Source organism: Mobula hypostoma, chromosome 6 (assembly GCF_963921235.1).
Source record: "Mobula hypostoma chromosome 6, sMobHyp1.1, whole genome shotgun sequence".
NCBI classification, from domain to species: Eukaryota; Metazoa; Chordata; class Chondrichthyes; order Myliobatiformes; family Myliobatidae; genus Mobula; species Mobula hypostoma.
Window position 1 is genome coordinate 35,666,426 of NC_086102.1, and position 18,519 is coordinate 35,684,944.

The following is an 18,519-nucleotide window of genomic DNA, read 5'->3' on the forward strand; positions in this document are numbered from 1 at the left end:
TGTATTTCCATACAATGTTACATTAGGCTGCTGCACATCTATTGTCAGAGAAGTATTTGCATAAATAGGTAAACCATCTTCATACAAGCAAGGACAGAAAACAGGGCAAAGTGAGTATACGTATTTATTCAGTAAGTTATGGGTCCAAGTATTTGGTGAGTGCATTTCTAACTCTTCTGGCTTCAGTCTTGTTGCCATCTGTCCTAAATTGTTAGGTTGTGTAGGGCATTTGAAATTAACGTAGACAGTAAAGTAAACAACACACAAATGAAGCCGTCCGCCATTGTTGTTGTGGTGTTGGAGGCTGCGTTCAAGAAAACAATGAAATGCCGCGTTGCCGCCACCATTTGTTCCGGCACGTCATGGCAGCGGTTTTAAAAAAAGCCGGTTACCCCATACACACTACACCGGCCATTAGGTGTTTTCAGATTTATTCACTCTGGAGAGCGTCAGAAAAGCTCCGTTTTCAGGGGAGGAAAACGCCATTTCAGTGTGGACGGAGGGTCAAAACGAAGAGAAAAAACTTCGGTTACAGATTTATCCGGTCTAGTGTGGACGTAGCCAGCATTACTCTGACAGATTATCTGGTCATTATTAGAGTACGTTTGTTGGTCTTTGCCAAATTAACTCCCAAATTTCTCATGTTACAATGGTGATTGCACTCTTTGTAAAGTCCCTGCATTGGCTTTAGATTGCTCTGGGACACACTGAAGTGAACATGAAAGATGCATTTGAAATTCATGTCATTTTTTTTCACTACATTGACATATCAAGCACAATTTTAGGAGCTTGTTTACTTTCCATGTTATTCCATCTAAATCATTTCATTTCATTTTCCCATATATTGTCATTGCTTAAACTCCTTCTGGGTAGCCCCCAACTTGATGGTATGAAGTTCAAGGTCTTGAATTTCTGGTAATTGCCCCCGCCTCACCATTCCCATTTTCTGTTTCCATTTCTCACCTTCTCACCTTACCTGCTCATCATCTCCTTCTGATGCTCCTCCCCCTTACCTTTCTTCCATGGTCTTCTATATTCTCCTATCAGAGCACTTTATCTCTTTCACGAATCAACTTCCCAGCTCTTCATTTCACCCCTCCCCCTCTCTTGGTGTCACCTATCACCTACCACCATGTACTTCTTCCTCCCCTCCCCCCACCTTCTTACACTAACTTCTCCCCTTTGTTACTAGTCCTGAAAAAGAGTCTCAGCCTGAAACATCAACTCTTTTCCATAGAAGCTGTCCGGCCTGCTGAGTTCCTCCAGCATATTGTGTGTATGTCTGCAGATTTTCTCATGATTTTCATTGCTAATTTTCTGTCTAATATTCTCTTGAAATTTGACATTGTGATTAACTATTTTAAACAGTGGATTATAAATCAAAGGCATTGTATTTAAATTTCTCTCTCCTAACTTTTAGGCAAAAATCTCAGTGAATGTCTCCCTGGCAAGCCATTCCTTTCACCGTCTGGATTTTATTATCAGAATAAATGGATATCAAAAACCTGTAGAATTCAATACTTTGACACACCAGCAGATGTTACCAACTGTCTTCGTGGGAAACTTGTTTATATTTTTGGAGATTCCACTATACGCCAGTGGTTTGAGTATTTGATACATTTTGTACCAGGTCAGGTTTCCCCATTTTTCATTATTCATTGTAGTCTAATGCTTTAAGCTTTATATTTATTCCAATTCATAATCAAATCTGTGTTCTTCTCGTGCAACTTACATTTTCTTGCACATTTTATGCTTCTTGAAGATGAATAGCATAACCATTTCTGCATAAAACACCTGAGCTGCAAAAACACGTAAAATTATCCAGGGTAAACACTCTATAGGAAGGGCATTCATCTCTGAATTATACAAAATAGGCAATAATACTTCCACATAGAAAAGACAAACCTGACAAATATTATAATAAAATGAACCAGTTAAAGGTAGACAATTGGAATCTTTGGAAAGAGGGCTCATCATGAACCCACCAATCTTAGACTTGAACAGTTGGAGGAAAAGCTGTAATAATTCATGGAATTCAAAGTGCTGGCAATTATGAGGTATTTTTCAATAACAGAAAGGTCTTCAGTTTCAGCTTCTCCAAGGACAACCATATTCTTTGCCAGTCCAAATTATATCAATAGACCTAGCCAGGTAATAGCTCCCAGCAATACTTACAAAGATCTCGATGTATGATCAGTTGAGAGCGATGCTTGTAGCAAATCAATTATGTTCTGCCTGCTAAATATACCAATCACAATATCCAGGCTAACAGAAACAGAAAGTAGCAAAGCCTACAAAAAGGTAGTGGAAGTAATGGATATGGCCCAGTCCATCACACATAATGACTTCTCCACCACTGACCACATCTACACAGGGTGCTGTTGAGGGAAAGCAGCTTCCATCATCAAGGAACCCTCACCATCCAGGTCAAGCACTGTTTTTCACTGCTGCCATCGGGAGCCTCAGGATCCATACCAACAAGTTCAGAAACAGTTCTTACTCCTCAACTAGAGAGGATAACTTAACTCAACTTAACACACCCCGTCATTGAATTGGTCCCATAACCCCTGGACTCATTTTCAAGGCCTCTACATCGCATATTCTCAATATTTATCTATTTATTTATCTATTTATTTATTTATTTATTTATTCATTCATTCATTCATTCATTCATTCATTCATTCCTTCCTTCCTTCCTTCCTTCTTTCCTTTTGTATTTGCACTGCTTGTTGACTTTTGTGCATTGTTATTTGTCCGTCCTGTTAGGTGTGCCCTTTCTATTGTGTCTCTTGTAGAGGGGGTAGTGGTGGGATGCATTCCAAGAAGATAATCCATCTCACAGTTTTTCTTAACACAAAGCCGTGACCGTCTGCATATGCATCAAGAATGTTGGAAAATAGAGTATTTATTTATTTAGTGCCTTCCCTAAATAAATTACATGAGTGCAAATTTTCTTCTGTACCTCAAACTATCGAATTGTGATTCATAAAGTCTATGAAGACAAATTTACATTATTCAGATGGTTGTAACATGGAGGTCACCTGTGTACTTGGAATTAGACCAAGGAAAAATGGTACAAATCATGATTGAAAGCTCTTCATCTGGATGTATGCATCACTCATAACAAAGTAAGTGATTCAGCAACAGAGATTCAACTAAATGGGAACAATCTAATAACATTTACCGGAAGATGGTTGTAAAATGATCATGGTTTTTAAGTATTCCATGATGCTTAACTTCGAGAGGCGAGAGGCAAAATGTTAAAGATGAAAGAACTCAGAGGAATGGAATAAAAGCAGTAGAGGTGAAGAATTATACATTAGAAAATAAAATAAATTTAGTTTTCATAGAAAGAAAAAAAGTGAAAAAATTACCTTTTTACAATTTTCATTAATGATAATGGAGACATAAGGGACTGCAGATGCTGGAATTTGGAGCAACGAACAATCTGTTCTGGAAGTCCAAGCAACACACATAAAATTGTTGGTGAACGCAGGAGGCCAGGCAGCATCTCTAGGAAGAGGTACAGTCGACATTTCAGGCCGAGACCCTTCATCAGGCCTGATGAAGGGTCTCGGCCCAAAACGTCGACTGTACCTCTTCCTAGAGATGCTGCCTGGCCTGCTGCGTTCACCAGCAACTTTTATGTGTGTTGCTTGAAATTCCAGAATCTGTAGATTTCCTTGTGTTCTGGAAGTCAGCAGGTCGAGCATCTTCTCTGGGTTGAAATGTTATGAGTTTCTCACATCTCCCACAGATGCTGCTCAGACCACCAAATTCCTCCAGCGGACAGTTTGTTGTGAATGATAATGTAGGGCATATATAAATTAGGAAATTGGAGACAGGAAATGGTGGCAAGGTTAATACAATAATCATGGGTGACTATACATATAGACTAGATTTATCAGATTAACAATATAGTATAAGGATGAATTCATAGAGTATAGAACAGATGTCTTGCCACAGCAGTGCAATGAGGAGTCAGCGAAGGAACAAAAACTTTTAGATGTACTGCGGCATTATGTAATGAAATGATCTGGTGATTAAGTAAGTAGTTTTAATGCCCTGGTTAAGATTTCTACTGCTGTGATTTGAGGTATTTCATTTTACTATTTATCTGTAAAAACTAGCATATCCTGCTGGTAACATACATCAAAGTTGCTGGTGAACGCAGCAGGCCAAGCAGCATCTATAGGAAGAGGCGCAGTCGACGTTTCAGGCCGAGACCCTTCGTCAGGACTAACTGAAGGAAGAGTGAGTAAGGGATTTGAAAGCTGGAGGGGGAGGGGGAGATGCAAAATGATAGGAGAAGACAGGAGGGGGAGGGATAGAACCGAGAGCTGGACAGGTGATAGGCAAAAGGGGATACGAGAGGATCATGGGACAGAAGGTCCGGGAAGAAAGACGGGGGGGGGGTGACCCAGAGGATGGGCAAGAGGTATATTCAGAGGGACAGAGGGAGAAAAAGGAGAGTGAGAGAAAGAATGTGTGCATAAAAAGGAGTAACAGATGGGGTACGAGGGGGAGGTGGGGCCTAGCGGAATTTAGAGAAGTCAATGTTCATGCCATCAGGTTGGAGGCTACCCATATGGAATATAAGGTGTTGTTCCTCCAACCTGAGTGTGGCTTCATCTTTACAGTAGAGGAGGCCGTGGATAGACATGTCAGAATGGGAATGGGATGTGGAATTAAAATGTGTGGCCACAGGGAGATCCTGCTTTCTCTGGCGGACAGAGCGTAGATGTTCAGCAAAGCGGTCTCCCAGTCTGCGTCGGGTCTCACCAATATATAAAAGGTCACATCGGGAGCACCGGACACAGTATATCACCCCAGTCGACTCACAGGTGAAGTGATGCCTCACCTGGAAGGACTGTTTGGGGCCCTGGATGGTGGTAAGGGAGGAAGTGTAAGGGCATGTGTAGCACTTGTTCCACTTACACGGATAAGTGCCAGGAGGGAGATCAGTGGGGAGGGATGGGGGGGACGAATGGACAAGGGAGTTGTGTAGGGAGCGATCCCTGCGGAAAGTGGGGGGGGGGGTGGGGAGGGAAAGATGTGCTTAGTGGTGGGATCCCGTTGGAGGTGGCGGAAGTTACGGAGAATAATATGTTGGACCCGGAGGCTGGTGGGGTGGAAGGTGAGGACCAGGGGAACCCTATTCCTAGTGGGGTGGTGGGAGGATGGAGTGAGAGCAGATGTACGTGAAATGGGGGAGATGCGTTTAAGAGCAGAGTTGATAGTGGAGGAAGGGAAGCCCCTTTCTTTAAAAAATGAAGACATCTCCCTCGTCCTAGAATGAAAAGCCTCATCCTGAGAGCAGATGCGGCGGAGACGGAGGAATTGCGAGAAGGGGATGGCGTTTTTGCAAGAGACAGGGTGAGAAGAGGAATAGTCCAGATAGCTGTGAGAGTCAGTAGGCTTATAGTAGACATCAGTGGATAAGCTGTCTCCAGAGACAGAGACAGAAAGATCTAGAAAGGGGAGGGAGGTGTCGGAAATGGACCAGGTAAACTTGAGGGCAGGGTGAAAGTTGGAGGCAAAGTTAATAAAGTCAATGAGTTCTGCATACGTGCAGGAAGCAGCGCCAATGCAGTCGTCGATGTAGCGAAGGAAAAGTGGGGGACAGATACCAGAATAGGCACGGAACATAGATTGTTCCACAAACCCAACAAAAAGGCAGGCATAGCTAGGACCCATACGGGTGCCCATAGCTACACCTTTAGTTTGGAGGAAATGGGAGGAGCAAAAGGAGAAATTATTAAGAGTAAGGACTAATTCCGCTAGACGGAGCAGAGTGGTGGTAGAGGGGAACTGATTAGGTCTGGAATCCAAAAAGAAGCATATCCTGCTGGTAGAATGTTTTGGTTTCAGCTAAAGATAAGGAGCCATATTGTTCAACTTAGGAATGTTGTGTCAGCCAATCAGGATGGTGGGATCGGGAGAAAGTTGTAGAGAGAGCTAGGCAGAGAGAGATTTGCGATGGACAGTGGTGGGGTTTGTGGTCTTTTGGCGGGAGATGCAGAGAGGAGAAGATCGGGAAGAGGCTATTGGAAAGAGTGTTTTGTGAGATGAAGGAGTCCAAGATAGGAAGTTCTACTGGTGACTGGTGATGAGAATGCGGTGCTGTAATAGTTATGTAAGCATAACTTTGCCAGACCAATAACCACACCACACAGTTCTTTACTTTATCCTTTTTACCAGTTTATTTCTTCAAGCTCAGCCAGCGAGAAGCTCGAAGCTGAACATCAAAGAGACAGAACTTCTCTCTCTCTCTGGCGGCTCATGACGAGCTTCTTTCGAACATTCAAAAACACTACAATTTATAGGACTATTGATACAAAGAGCAAGCAGTTCAACAGATATTCCAGCCAAGTCAGTTAGAGCAAAACTTAATTACTTAGATAAAAGAGTCCACTAAATCTGAGCTTGAATTAAGTAAGGAATGTTCTGTCCAGTCTTTATCAGTCAGAGAAAAAGGAGGGATTTTCGTTCAGTTGTGTGAAACAGTAAGGCATGGTGTGTGAATCCAGCCCCCATACTGTTCTCAAGGGACAGCTGTGAGTCGTTAATCTAAACAAGCTGAAGGCAGATTTTTAGCGAAGGACAACTTCTGCCCACTATCCAGAACAAAGCACACACAAGATGGCACTTAATTTTAACCCGTTATTTACAAGAGTTCAAGAATCATTTCTTACATCCCCCAATACCCTTAGAACTTCATCAGTTATACCCAGTTTTTGGAAGAGATGGGCTCCAAAGGTCATGTGCACATTTAAACTGGTCTAACTGTAAAGGGCCCTTTATTTTTATTCTTTCTTTTCTTTTTCTTAATAACTGTTTGGTAAAGCTAAAATTGGTAACATACTTTCTTTAATATTTTATGCTGGTGTGTGATTTGTCATTTCTTGGTGATGGTTAATTCTGTATGGGCAGCATTGATGCAATATTTTTCTCATATCAGGGTTCTGTTAATCAGAATATCTCAACTTTCCTGTTTGGTTAAGCTCCAATCATACAGACCCTGGACTTTATTGTTATAAAGGTGGCCTCCTCATCGCTGAGTCACGTGACAGTAGCAGAGTTAGTTATTGCACCAAATTTGTATACGAGCCAGGTGAGGGGGTTACATTTGTGGGGGTTTGTCCAGATTTGGGTGTATACTGTGTGAACGCTGTTTAAGAATTGACTAAGTGGTTTGTGTGTTTAAACTAGTGTCAGGGAAAGTGATTAAGGTACTTTATTATGGACTCCACAGGAATAAAGTTGTACTGTGATTCGGAGAGATTATCCACAAATAATACTTGTGTTCTGAGCAGGGTGGATATTCAAAGTCCTGACGAACTGCTAATTAGAGTGCTGAGTTCTGTAAAAGTATTGAGGAAAGCTACACTGGTTGAACGGCAGTTTGATCAATTGACTGGTAAGAATGTCATGTTAATCCAGACTAGCAGTGATGTAACTGAAGGTGCACTGCCTGATAAGATAGGGGCACCTGGAGAGGTGGGGCCATGGGCCATCCCTACTTTTAGACAAGTGGCCATGCAGCTGAGGGTAAAGATGTTAAAGATGAATTGTATGTAGCTGAGAGTGAATACTTTAAAGACAAGTTGTTCTCGTTTCTGCAAAGTGAGAGAAGGAAGTTGTCTGATGTGAAAGGTTGAATAGGTCCTTCAACAGTTGATTTAAATTCTGAGCTGGTTTCAACAATTACTAGTTGATAAATGCAACACGTACCTGTGGAGATCCAAAGATCGTAGGCTGAGAGTGTTCTCTGGAGTCAAGCCACACAGGTGGGAGTTTTGCAGGATGTAGTGAAAAACCTGAAAGCCGAGGTTTCTTGGTTGATGACAGCTAGTGCTGCCACCAAGCGTGACAAGTCCAATAAGAAACTGGACCCACCAGTAGGATGTAGAAAGCAGAGAGCTGCTGCTGACAGGGGACTCTTCACAAGGGAAACAACCAGTATTTTATGTTACAACTGTGGTGAGGATGGACGTTTCAAGCAGGAATGTAAAGGGCAGGAAAACTTTTGCAAAGTAACCTAAAAGTTGCTTAAACAGAAAAGGAAGTCAGGAAATTTCAGAGAGACCCAGTAAGGGATCAACCTAGCATCTCGGAGAACGGGAGTGCCTCTGGTGTTAAAGCAATATGCGAGTTTTCCACAGTGGGGAAATCAGAGGCAAGACTATGGCAGGATAGAGCTGTGGATCATTTGGGAGCTTCTGGTTGCGCTATTCCACAGGCATATTGCAAGTTGACTGCTCTGGATATAAAGCAGTTGCCTGCCTTGAGTCCTGCGGAATTGGCAGCAACCCAACCCTTGTACAGTAAAGGTGCCATTTAGTCATCTGTTGCCAAGGGGAATATGACAGAACACCCTACCAATGAGGGAATGGGACAAGCTGGAGTTGAGGAACCAAGTTTTATACAGGGTCACATCTTCTCCAGGTAAGCCTTGGCATTCCCAGTGGTTTCAGGTAAAGATACAGAGCCATGTTGTTCAACTTAGGAATGTTTTGTCAGCCAATCAGGATGATGGGATTGGGAGAAAGTTCTACAGAGCTGGGCAGAGACAGATGTATGACAGACAGTGCTGGGGTTCATGGTCTTTGGGCCGGAGATGCAGAGAAGAGAAGATAAGGAAGAGGCTATTGCATGGAGTGCTTCGCGAGATGAAGGAGTCCAAGATGGGAAGTTCTCCCAGTGATTCGTAATGAGAATTCAAAGCTGTGAGTAATGGCTATACCCAGTTTTGAAAGAGATCAGCCCCCAACGGTCATGTGCACATTTAAACTGGTCTAACTGAAATGGGGCCTACTATTTTTGTTCGTCCTTCTCTTTCTCTCAATATCTGTTTGATAAAGCTGAAAATGCTTTCTTTATAATTTTATGCTGGTGTGTGGTGTGTCATTTCTTGGTGATGGGTAATTCTGTATGGGCAGTAATTACACAGCATTCACTCAGATCAAGGTTCTGTTAATTGGAACATCCCAACTTTCCTGTTTTGTTGAACCCCAATTCATACTGACCCTAGATGTACATTGTTATAAAGGTGGCCTTCTCACCATTGAGTCACCTGGCTGTTTGCAGAGTTAGCTATCGAGCCAAGTTTGCATCCGAGCCTGGTGAGAGGGTTGCACAATGATCATAATAAGGTAGAATTTTATATAAAGATTGAAAGTGATTGAACACAATTGGAAACAGTGTCTTATAGCTGAATATAGCAAACTGAACAGAGTCAAGGAAATGTTGGGAAAGGGCTTGACTGACTATTATAGGTTGTCCATGGCAAGAGAAAAAGTGTAGCCATAGGTGTGATCAAAGGAATTACTAAGAAAGAATAAACACAAGTGATTTTCAAATGCTGAATGTTCAGAGCAACACACACAAATTGTTGGATGAACTAGCAGGTCGATGGAGAAGAAAGCAGTCGACATTTCAGGTTGAGTCTCTTTATCAAGACTGCAATCGAAGGGAAGAAGCCTTCCTTTTATTGAGAAAGAACTTGCTGCTATGTCCACTTAGGCTGCAAGTAAAGTATTATTCAATAGACAAACAAATGGTTAACTTTAAAAAATATCAGAAATAGTTTACAAGTAATATACAAATATTGAGACAAATAAGCTAGGAAAGTGTTAAAACTCTGGAATTTGAAGATAATATTGAATGAATGAATGAATAAAATTTATTTTGGTCAGTACAAACATAACAAAAAGCATCATTTTCAATGATGATTTCATAGGACAAAATTACAACAAAAAAACATACATATTCTTTAAAACAGACCAAAAGGGTGTAGGCTGAAGCTACAGCTTATTACGCCTACCCCTCTTACTTATACAACAACATATTTGGTGTCAATCATCACATCAAAACAAAAAAATTCATAATCTTTTAACACAAAATCCAATTCCAAGTATCATTTATTTACATTACTCCCATTCATTTTAAATCATGTATTTTATGTTTGTTCATTAAATTATTTTTAAATAATTTTTTAAACTTGTTATGTGTGGTGCATGTTTTTAAATCCTCACAACTGTTCCATAGATTCACCCCTGACTGAAATACAATGATTTTTTACATTTGTTCTTATCCTTTGTTTTTGAAATATACATGTTCCTCTCAAATTATGTTGACTTTCTCTCATTTTAAACAACTTTTGGATACTTTGTGGTAGCTGTCCATTTTTTACATAATTTGTATTATTTTAAAATCTACGAAATCTCTGAATTTTGAAATGTTTAGTTGAAAAATAGTGGATTGTTTGACTCATAGTAACTTGTCTTATTTACAATTCATATGACTTTCTTTTGGAGTAAAAAATTGAGTTTGTATTTCCCCATACCTCTACACAGTAAGTCATGTATGGGACTATAAGTGAACTGTATAATGTATACAAAGATTCCCGATTTAAGAAATCTTGCGCTTTGTACAGTATTGCAATGGATGTTGACGTTTTTGCTTTGACATAATTTGTATGTTGTTTCCAGCTTAATTTATTATCTATTACCACTCCTAAAAATTTTGCTTCAGATACCTTATCAATCTCAACATCATTTATTCTAAATTTACTATATGAGTTTGGTACACAGTTTCCAAATATTATGAATTTGGTTTTACTTAGATTCAGTGATAATTTGTTAGTAGCAAACCATTTCTATATAATTTTTAGTTCCTTCTCCACTGTATCCAAAAGTTGTTTCAGATGTTCCCCACTACAAAATATAGTTGTATCATCAGCAAATAATATACATTTTAATGTCTGAGAGACCATACATATATTGTTTATATACAAAATGAACAGCAATGGACCAAGCACTGAACCTTGCGGAACCCCACAAGTTACTCTCAAAAGCTTGAATTCAAGTTGTTTATATGTACATACTGGTACCTGTCTTCCAAATAACTACTTAACCAGTCATGTACCACCCCTCTAATACCATATCTTTCTAATTTTGTTAATAATAATTTATGGTCAATGGTGCCAAATGCTTTTTTTAGATCAAGGAATATTCCCACTGTGTATTCATTCCTTTCTATAGCGTTTGATATTTCTTCTATAAAATCTATTAAAGCTATTGTAGTGGTTCTGTTTTTTCTGAAACCATATTGCTGTTCACAGAGTATATTATGTTTTGTTATGAAATCATTTAACCTTCTTACAAATACTTTATAAATTGAGACAGAAAAAATTATACCAGGCACAATGGAAAAATGTAAGGAAATTAAACAAATATCATGAAATGATGCAAGAGTAGACAGATTTTCATGAATTCTACAGAGTCCTAATGAGACTTCATGTGGGAAATAGCGTGCAGAGGAAGAAGATACTTGCGTTAGATGGAGTTCAGTGAAAGTTCACAATTGATTTCTGGGAGCTTGGATCTGTCATAATAAGAGAGATCGTGTTGATTAAACTATACTTTTCTGAGTTTAGTGGAATGCATGGCTATATCATGGCAACATAGAAAATTCTTAGGGACAGTCAGGGTAATTTCAGAACTGGTGCTTCTTCTGGCTGGAGTGTCCATAACCAGAAGTTACTGTCTCAAAAAAATGGGGCTGACCATTCAGGACAGAGATGAGAAAACATTTTGTCACCTGGAAGACAGTGAATCTTTGGTTCTGACAAACAGGCTACCCAAAAGAGCTGCAACTCCTCAGATGAAGTGTGTTTTCAACAAAAAGACCATAAAACGTACGAGCAGAATGAGGCCAGCTCCCCTCTCATGCCTCTTTACTGCTTCTATTCCACTGTAATACTGATACATTCAACTTTAGCTGCTCCCTCTCAAATAGCAGGACGAATTCTATCATATTATGATGACTTTCTCCTAAGGGCTCCTTACGTTAAGATCCTTAAGCAAATCCAGCTAACTATACAACACCCAATCCAGAATAACTGATCCCCTATTGGGCTCAACTACAAACTGCTCTAAAAGCCTTCTCGTAGGCATTCTACAAACTGTCAATTGTTGTTCCTTTTCACACCTTGGGCAGTTTGTTTTTCCATTTGCATAAGACCATAAGACATAAGAGCAGAATTAGGCCATTTGGTTCATTGAGTCTGCTCCACCATTCAATCATGGCTGATCCTTTACTTTTCCCTCTTCAGTCCCACTCTCCCACCTTCTCTGTGTAACCTCTGATGCCATGCCCAATCAAGAGCCTACCAATCTCCATCTAAAATACACCCAGTGACCTGGCCTCTACAACTGCCCGTGGTAATAAATTCCACAAATTCATCACCCTCTGGCTAAAGAAATTTCTTTGCATCTCTGTTTTAAGTAGACACCCCTCTACCTTGAGGCTGTGTTCTGTTGTCCAAGACTCCTCCTCCATGGGAAAAATCCTTTCCACATCAACTTTGTCTGGGCCTTTCAACATTCTTAAGGTTTTAATGAGATCCCCTCTCAACCTTCTAAATTCCAGCGAGTACAGACCCAGAGCTGTCAAACATTCCTCATATGATAACCCTTTCATTCCTGGAATCATCCTTGTGAAAACCCTTTGAACCCTCTTCAATACCCTGACATCTTTTCTTAGATGAGGAGCCCAAAACAGTTCACAATACTCAAGATGAGGCCTCACCAGTGCCTTATAAAGCCTCAGCATCACATCCCTGCTCTTATATTCTAGACCTCTTGAAATGAACACTAAAAAAAGGATCCATTCATCCCCATCCATTGCCTCCTACCAATCAGCCAATGCTCTAACCATGCCAGTAACTTTCCAATAATACCATGGGCTCCTAACTTGGTAAGCAGTCTCGTGTGGCACCTTGTTAAAGGCCTTCTGAAAATCCAAATTTACAACATCTACTGCATCCTCTTTATCTAACTACTTGTAATTTCCTCAAAGAATTCCAACGGGTTAACAGGCAATGTTTTCCCTTAAGGAAAGCATGCTGATTTTGTCCTATCTTGTCCTGTGTCACCAAGTATTCCATAATCTCATCCTTAACAATTGACTCCAACATCACTGAGGTCAGGTTTACTATAATTTCATTCCTTCTGCCTTCATCCTTTCTTAAAGAGTGTAGTGACATTTGTGGTTTTACAGTCCTCTAGCACCATGCAATAGTCCAATGATTTTTGAAAGATCATTACTCATGTCTCCACAATCTCTACCATTACCTCTTTCAGAACCCTAGGGTGCAGTTCATTTGGTCTGGATGATTTATGTACCCTTAGGTCTTTCAGCTTTTTGAGCATATTCTCCCTTGTAATAGTAACTGCAGTCACTTCTCTTCCCTCACCCACTTCAACATCTGGCATACTGCTAGTGTCTTTCACAATGAAGACTGATGCAAAATATTCATTTAGTTCATCTGTCATCTCCTTGTCCCCCATCATTATTTCCCCTTTCTCATTTTCTAGTGGTCCTAAATCCACTCTCATCTTTCTTTTATTTTTTACATACTTGAAAAAGCTTTTACTATCTACTTTGATCTTGTTTGCTAGCTTGCTTTCAGATTTCATCTTTTCCCTCCCAATAATTCTTTTAGTTGCTCTCCAAGGTTTTTAAAAGCTTCCCAATCCTCTATCTTCCCACTAATTTTTGCTTTGTTGTATGCCCTCTCTTTTGCTTTTACATTTGCTTTACTTCCCATGTCAGCCACAGTTGTCCTATTTTGCCATTTCAGTATATCTTGATTTTTGGAATACATCTATCTTGCAGACCTTCCTCATTGTCTCCAGAAACTCAAGCCATTGCTTCTCTGCTGTCATCCCTGCCAGCATCTCCTTCCAATTTACTTTGGCCAACTCCTCTCTCATACCTCTGTAATTTCATTTACGCCTCTGAAATACTGCTATGTCAGACTTTACTTACTCCCTATTAAATTTCAAGTTGAACTCAATCATATTGTGATCACTGTCTCCCAGGGTTCTTTTACCTTAAGCTGCCTAATTGCCACCAGTCCATTACATAACAACTGATCTAGTATAGCTGATCCCCAAGTAGGCTCAATGACAAACTGCTCTAAAAGGCCATCTTGTAGGCATTCAACGAATTCACTCTCTTGAGACCCATTACCAACCTGATTTTCCCAATCGACCTGCATGTTAACATCTTTCAAGACTATCATAACATTTTGACATGCGTTTTCTATTTCCCCCTGCAATCTGTGGTCCACATCCCAACTACTGTTGGGGGGCCTGTATATACAGGGTCCTTTTACCCTTGCAGTTTCTTAACTCAACCCCTAAAGATTGAACATCTTCCGATCCTATATCTCATCTTTCTACTGCTTTGATTCCATTCTTCATCAGCAGAGCCATGCACCCCCTCTACCTACCTTCCAATCCCTCTGATACAACGTGTAACCGTGGACATTCAGCTCCCGACAACAACTGTCCTTCAGCCGTGATTCAGTGATGGCCACAACATCATACCTGACAATTTGTAAAAGTGCAACAAGATCATCCACCTTATTTCTTATACTTCGTGCAAATACACTTTGCGTCCTGTATTTGCTACCCTTTTTATTCTACATCCCTAATGCACTGATACTCACCCTGCTGGCTCCAATTTTCTCCTATGATCTGCCTGCCCTTCCAGACAGTCTGACTGCATGCTATCTTTGTTATTTCACCATCCGTCCAATCCCGAGTCCCTTCACTCTGATTGCTATTCCCCTGCGAAATTAATGTAAACACTCCCCAACAGCTGTAACAAACCTGCCCATGAGAATATTGGTCCCCCTGACCCTTCAGGTGCAACCTGTCCTATTTGTACAGTTTATACCTCTCCTAGAAGAGATCCCAATGATCTAAGAACCTGAAACCCTGCCCCTGCACCAGCTTCTCAGCCACACATTTATCTTTCAAATCATCCTATTTGAACTCTCACTGGTGCGTGGCACTAGCAGCAATCCAGAAATCACTACCCTGGAGGTCCTGTTTCTCAGCTTTCTGCCTAGTACTCTAAATTCTCTCTTCAGGGCCTCTTTTCTTTTCCTTCCTATGTCATTGGTACCAATATGTACCAAGACATCTGGCTGCTCCCCCTCCCTCTCCAAAATGCAGTGGACATGATCCAAGACATCCCTGACCCTGGCACCTGGGAGGCAACATACCATCCAGGTGTCCCACTCACATCCACAGAATCTCCTGTCTGTTCCTCTGACTATTGAGTCAGACCCATGCTCAGTCCCAGTAACCTGGTCTCCATGGCATTCCCCTGGGAGGTCATCCCCCAACACGTTATCCAAAACAGTATACTTATTATTGAAGGTAATGGCCATCGGGGTGCCCTGCACTAGCTGCCTATTCACATTTCAATTTCTTCTAACAGTCACCCAGCCACCAACCTCCTGCAACTTAGGGGTGACTACCTCCCTAGAATGATCTTGCCTCAATGATCTCACTCTCCTGTAAAAGCCGAAGGTCATCCTGCTGCTGCTCCAGATCCCTAACATGGTCTTCAAGGAGCTGCAGCTGGATGCACTTCACACAGATGTAGCTCCCTGGGAGACTCTGGGTCTCCCAAGACCCCAAGATCCGGCATGAAGAATACACAACAGCCATTTACTACACTAAGTACAGTGAGAGAAAAAAAGACTATGATGTTTAGATATGAGTGGATATGGAGATGGTATTGGAAATAGGAGTTGGGGTTACTCATGATCTTATTGGATGAGAAAACAATAATATAGGGCTAAACGGCCTACTCCTGCTCACTTCCTTATATTAGGAGTTTCCTTCCAGTGGCTTGGCTGGCTCTATGCCTCTTCTGCCACAGCAGAACACTGCAGCATGACAGGATCATTGCTACTTCAGGAGAGAGGCATTGACTTCCAACATTGTCTTCTTATGGATCAAACACAGTGTGAACATTGAGGGAGTCATTGCAGGGATGAGTGTCTCTCAACACAACACACAGCCAAATGGTCATTTTCAGTGAGATCAGTCAAAATCTTATCGAATGACCGTGCAGACCCAAGATGCCAAGCGGTTTAATCCAGCTTTGATTTATTATGTTCTTTTTTTTCCTGCAGGGAAGACTTCACATCACAGGGTAAATGGTTTATGCAGCAGCCTGAAGAAATAAATTAACTAGTAACTGACGTGTAGGGAGTTGATTCCTTTAAATGGTACATGCAGAGGTCCTTTCCTCCTGTTGAGCAAGTGTTGCTCCATATGTGGTTAAAGTTTAAGCCAGAACTTGAATGTCAATTTAACAGTGCTGTAATCATGCTGGTAGATGGCATGTTCTGCTAATTCAAAAAACATACTTCCAGCAGACATTCATTGCTGTCCAACACCTTTAATTTGACTGTATCTTCAACAGTTCTGCCTGGAAATAGTCATGCTCACTGCCTCTTCCATTTTGAGAATCTAAGTCCTCTCAAAAGCAGATGTAAAAATCTGAATCTTACATGACAGAATTCCATGAGATGCATGCATGCAAAGTTTATCATCAAATCATTGCATTATTTCCATGCACAAAGTATTACAACAAACAGAAGGTAACAAATGGTTGAAATTATTTTGAATTTGGTTCAAATTAATTATTTACCAATGCCATCCTCTGTGAAGGTTACCATGGTTGATTATCCTTCCTCAGTCATCTCAATCCATGTATAGTTTTTGCAATGTATTCCACTCCATAATTCATCCTAGCCATGTCTCATCCTTGGCAATCCAACCATAGCCAGAGAACTTACAACACTGCAGTTTCTCTTTAAATAACAACTACAGTATATAATTGTGAGATCTTTCATATCACTGCCATTGACCTTCTTTGTCTTCAACACAAGGTACATTGATGAGGTTTTCTGAACTAGTGACATGAAGTTCAACATCACTGCTGAAGACCAATGCTTTCAGCCTCTGCACTACTGGACATAGAATGAAAGATGTACACTACTGTGCAGAAGTCTTAGGCACGTATCTACAGCTAGGGAGCCTAAGATTTTTGCACAGTACAGTATATGATGTCTTTCCAGTTACTAAATAACATTTAATACTACTGAGCTAATATAAAGCTAAGTACTCTTACCCCAGTTTTCCAACCATGCTCCTGTGTTAAAACAATATACAATACTTTGCAGAAGTCCTAGGCACCCCAGTATATATTTATGCTTAAGACTTTTGCACAGCACTGTAGCTCTAGTTTGACACATTGAGCTTTTAAAGGTTATGCTGGTAAAATATTGTTTTAGTTATCACTTAACAAATTATTACTCAGAATTGTTTAAATCGTTTTCTCTTCAGGTCTCAGGAAGTTCGATCTGGGCCACTCATTGAAATCTGGACCCCATCTTGCTCTGGATGTGGACAACAAGATCAAGATAGATTATTTTGCGCATGGGAAACCAATACGCATCCAGCCCATATCGAGTCAGGACCTGCCATTCATTGCAAATAAATTGGATGACATTCAAGGAGGAAAGAACACGGTTATAGCCTTCACTATCTGGTGCCATTTTAATACTTTTCCAGTGGAGCATTACATCCGACGACTACAGAACATCCGGAGGTCAATTCTACGCTTGCTGGGTAGAAGTCCTGATACAGTAATTGTAATAAAGACAGCCAATGTCCAGGGCCTTCCACGAGATGTTAGTCTCTATAATAGTGACTGGTACTCCTACCAGCTTGATTTACTGATGAGAAAGATGTTTGAGGGCATCAATGTGGCATTTGTGGATGCATGGGAGATGACTATAGCCCATTATCTGCCACATGACCTACACCCCAAGGAAATCATCATCAAGAATGAAGTATCTGTGTTCCTTTCATATGTGTGTCCTTTGAAAAAGGGTTAAATGCTACTTAAACCTTTTCCATCATGAGAATCCTATAAGTTTATAATTTGAATTTTAAGAACTTTTTTTAAAAATTTATGTCATTCAGGTCCTTTAAAATAATCAATATAATTGTAAACTCCTCCCTTTCTGTTCTGATTTTAAAATTAAGCATTTTCCACATTATGATCAGGATTTAGGTGAAATTCATTTGCAAAGAATAACAAACAGGTGAAGAATAGGAGTATGGGACATGGTAAATCTATTGGGAAAAGGTAGCTGAATCAAGTCAATACAGAATGGAATCAGAATCAGGGTAAGTTTATTATTACTGAATTATGATGTGAAATTTATTGTTGTGCGGCAGCAGTACAGTGCAAAGACATTATTTTATAAATTGCAAAATAAATAAATATTGCAAAAGAATAATGAGGTTATGATCATGTACTGGTTGAGTGTGGGTCTCGGCTTCTGTACAGAATTGGATGAAAGTCAATGTATATGTTGCTAAGGGGGCTTTTGCACAGTGGAGCAAGTTTGTTAATCTGGCGGGAGCAAAGGATGTTGGGAATGGCAAAGATGGAGTCCCAAAGGAGCGGTGTGGGACAGGTGGCAGAGAAGGAGTTCCGGTGTGGGGGTTGGTGCAGGTGCAGGCACAGTCAGACCTGAGACACCAGGCAAAGTCATTTGATTCCAAACAATTGTTTTATTGATCATCACAAAATGTCTTTCTGGTGCTTCCTGCTCCCTCCTTTTTCCCTTCT

The 18,519-nt window shown here is 40.6% G+C and overlaps 1 protein-coding gene across 1 annotated transcript in view; it reads left to right on the plus strand.

The window, feature by feature from the left end:
• LOC134347502 (NXPE family member 3-like) overlaps nt 1-18,127 on the plus strand; it is a 156,558-nt gene extending 138,431 nt beyond the window's left edge. The window contains exons 5-6 of the mRNA XM_063049837.1: nt 1,421-1,630; nt 17,223-18,127. Of these exons, the coding sequence (XP_062905907.1) occupies nt 1,421-1,630; nt 17,223-17,776 (764 nt within the window). The 3' untranslated portion in view covers nt 17,777-18,127. The remainder of the gene's footprint in view (nt 1-1,420; nt 1,631-17,222) is intronic.
• Nucleotides 18,128-18,519: the final 392 nt, after the last annotated feature.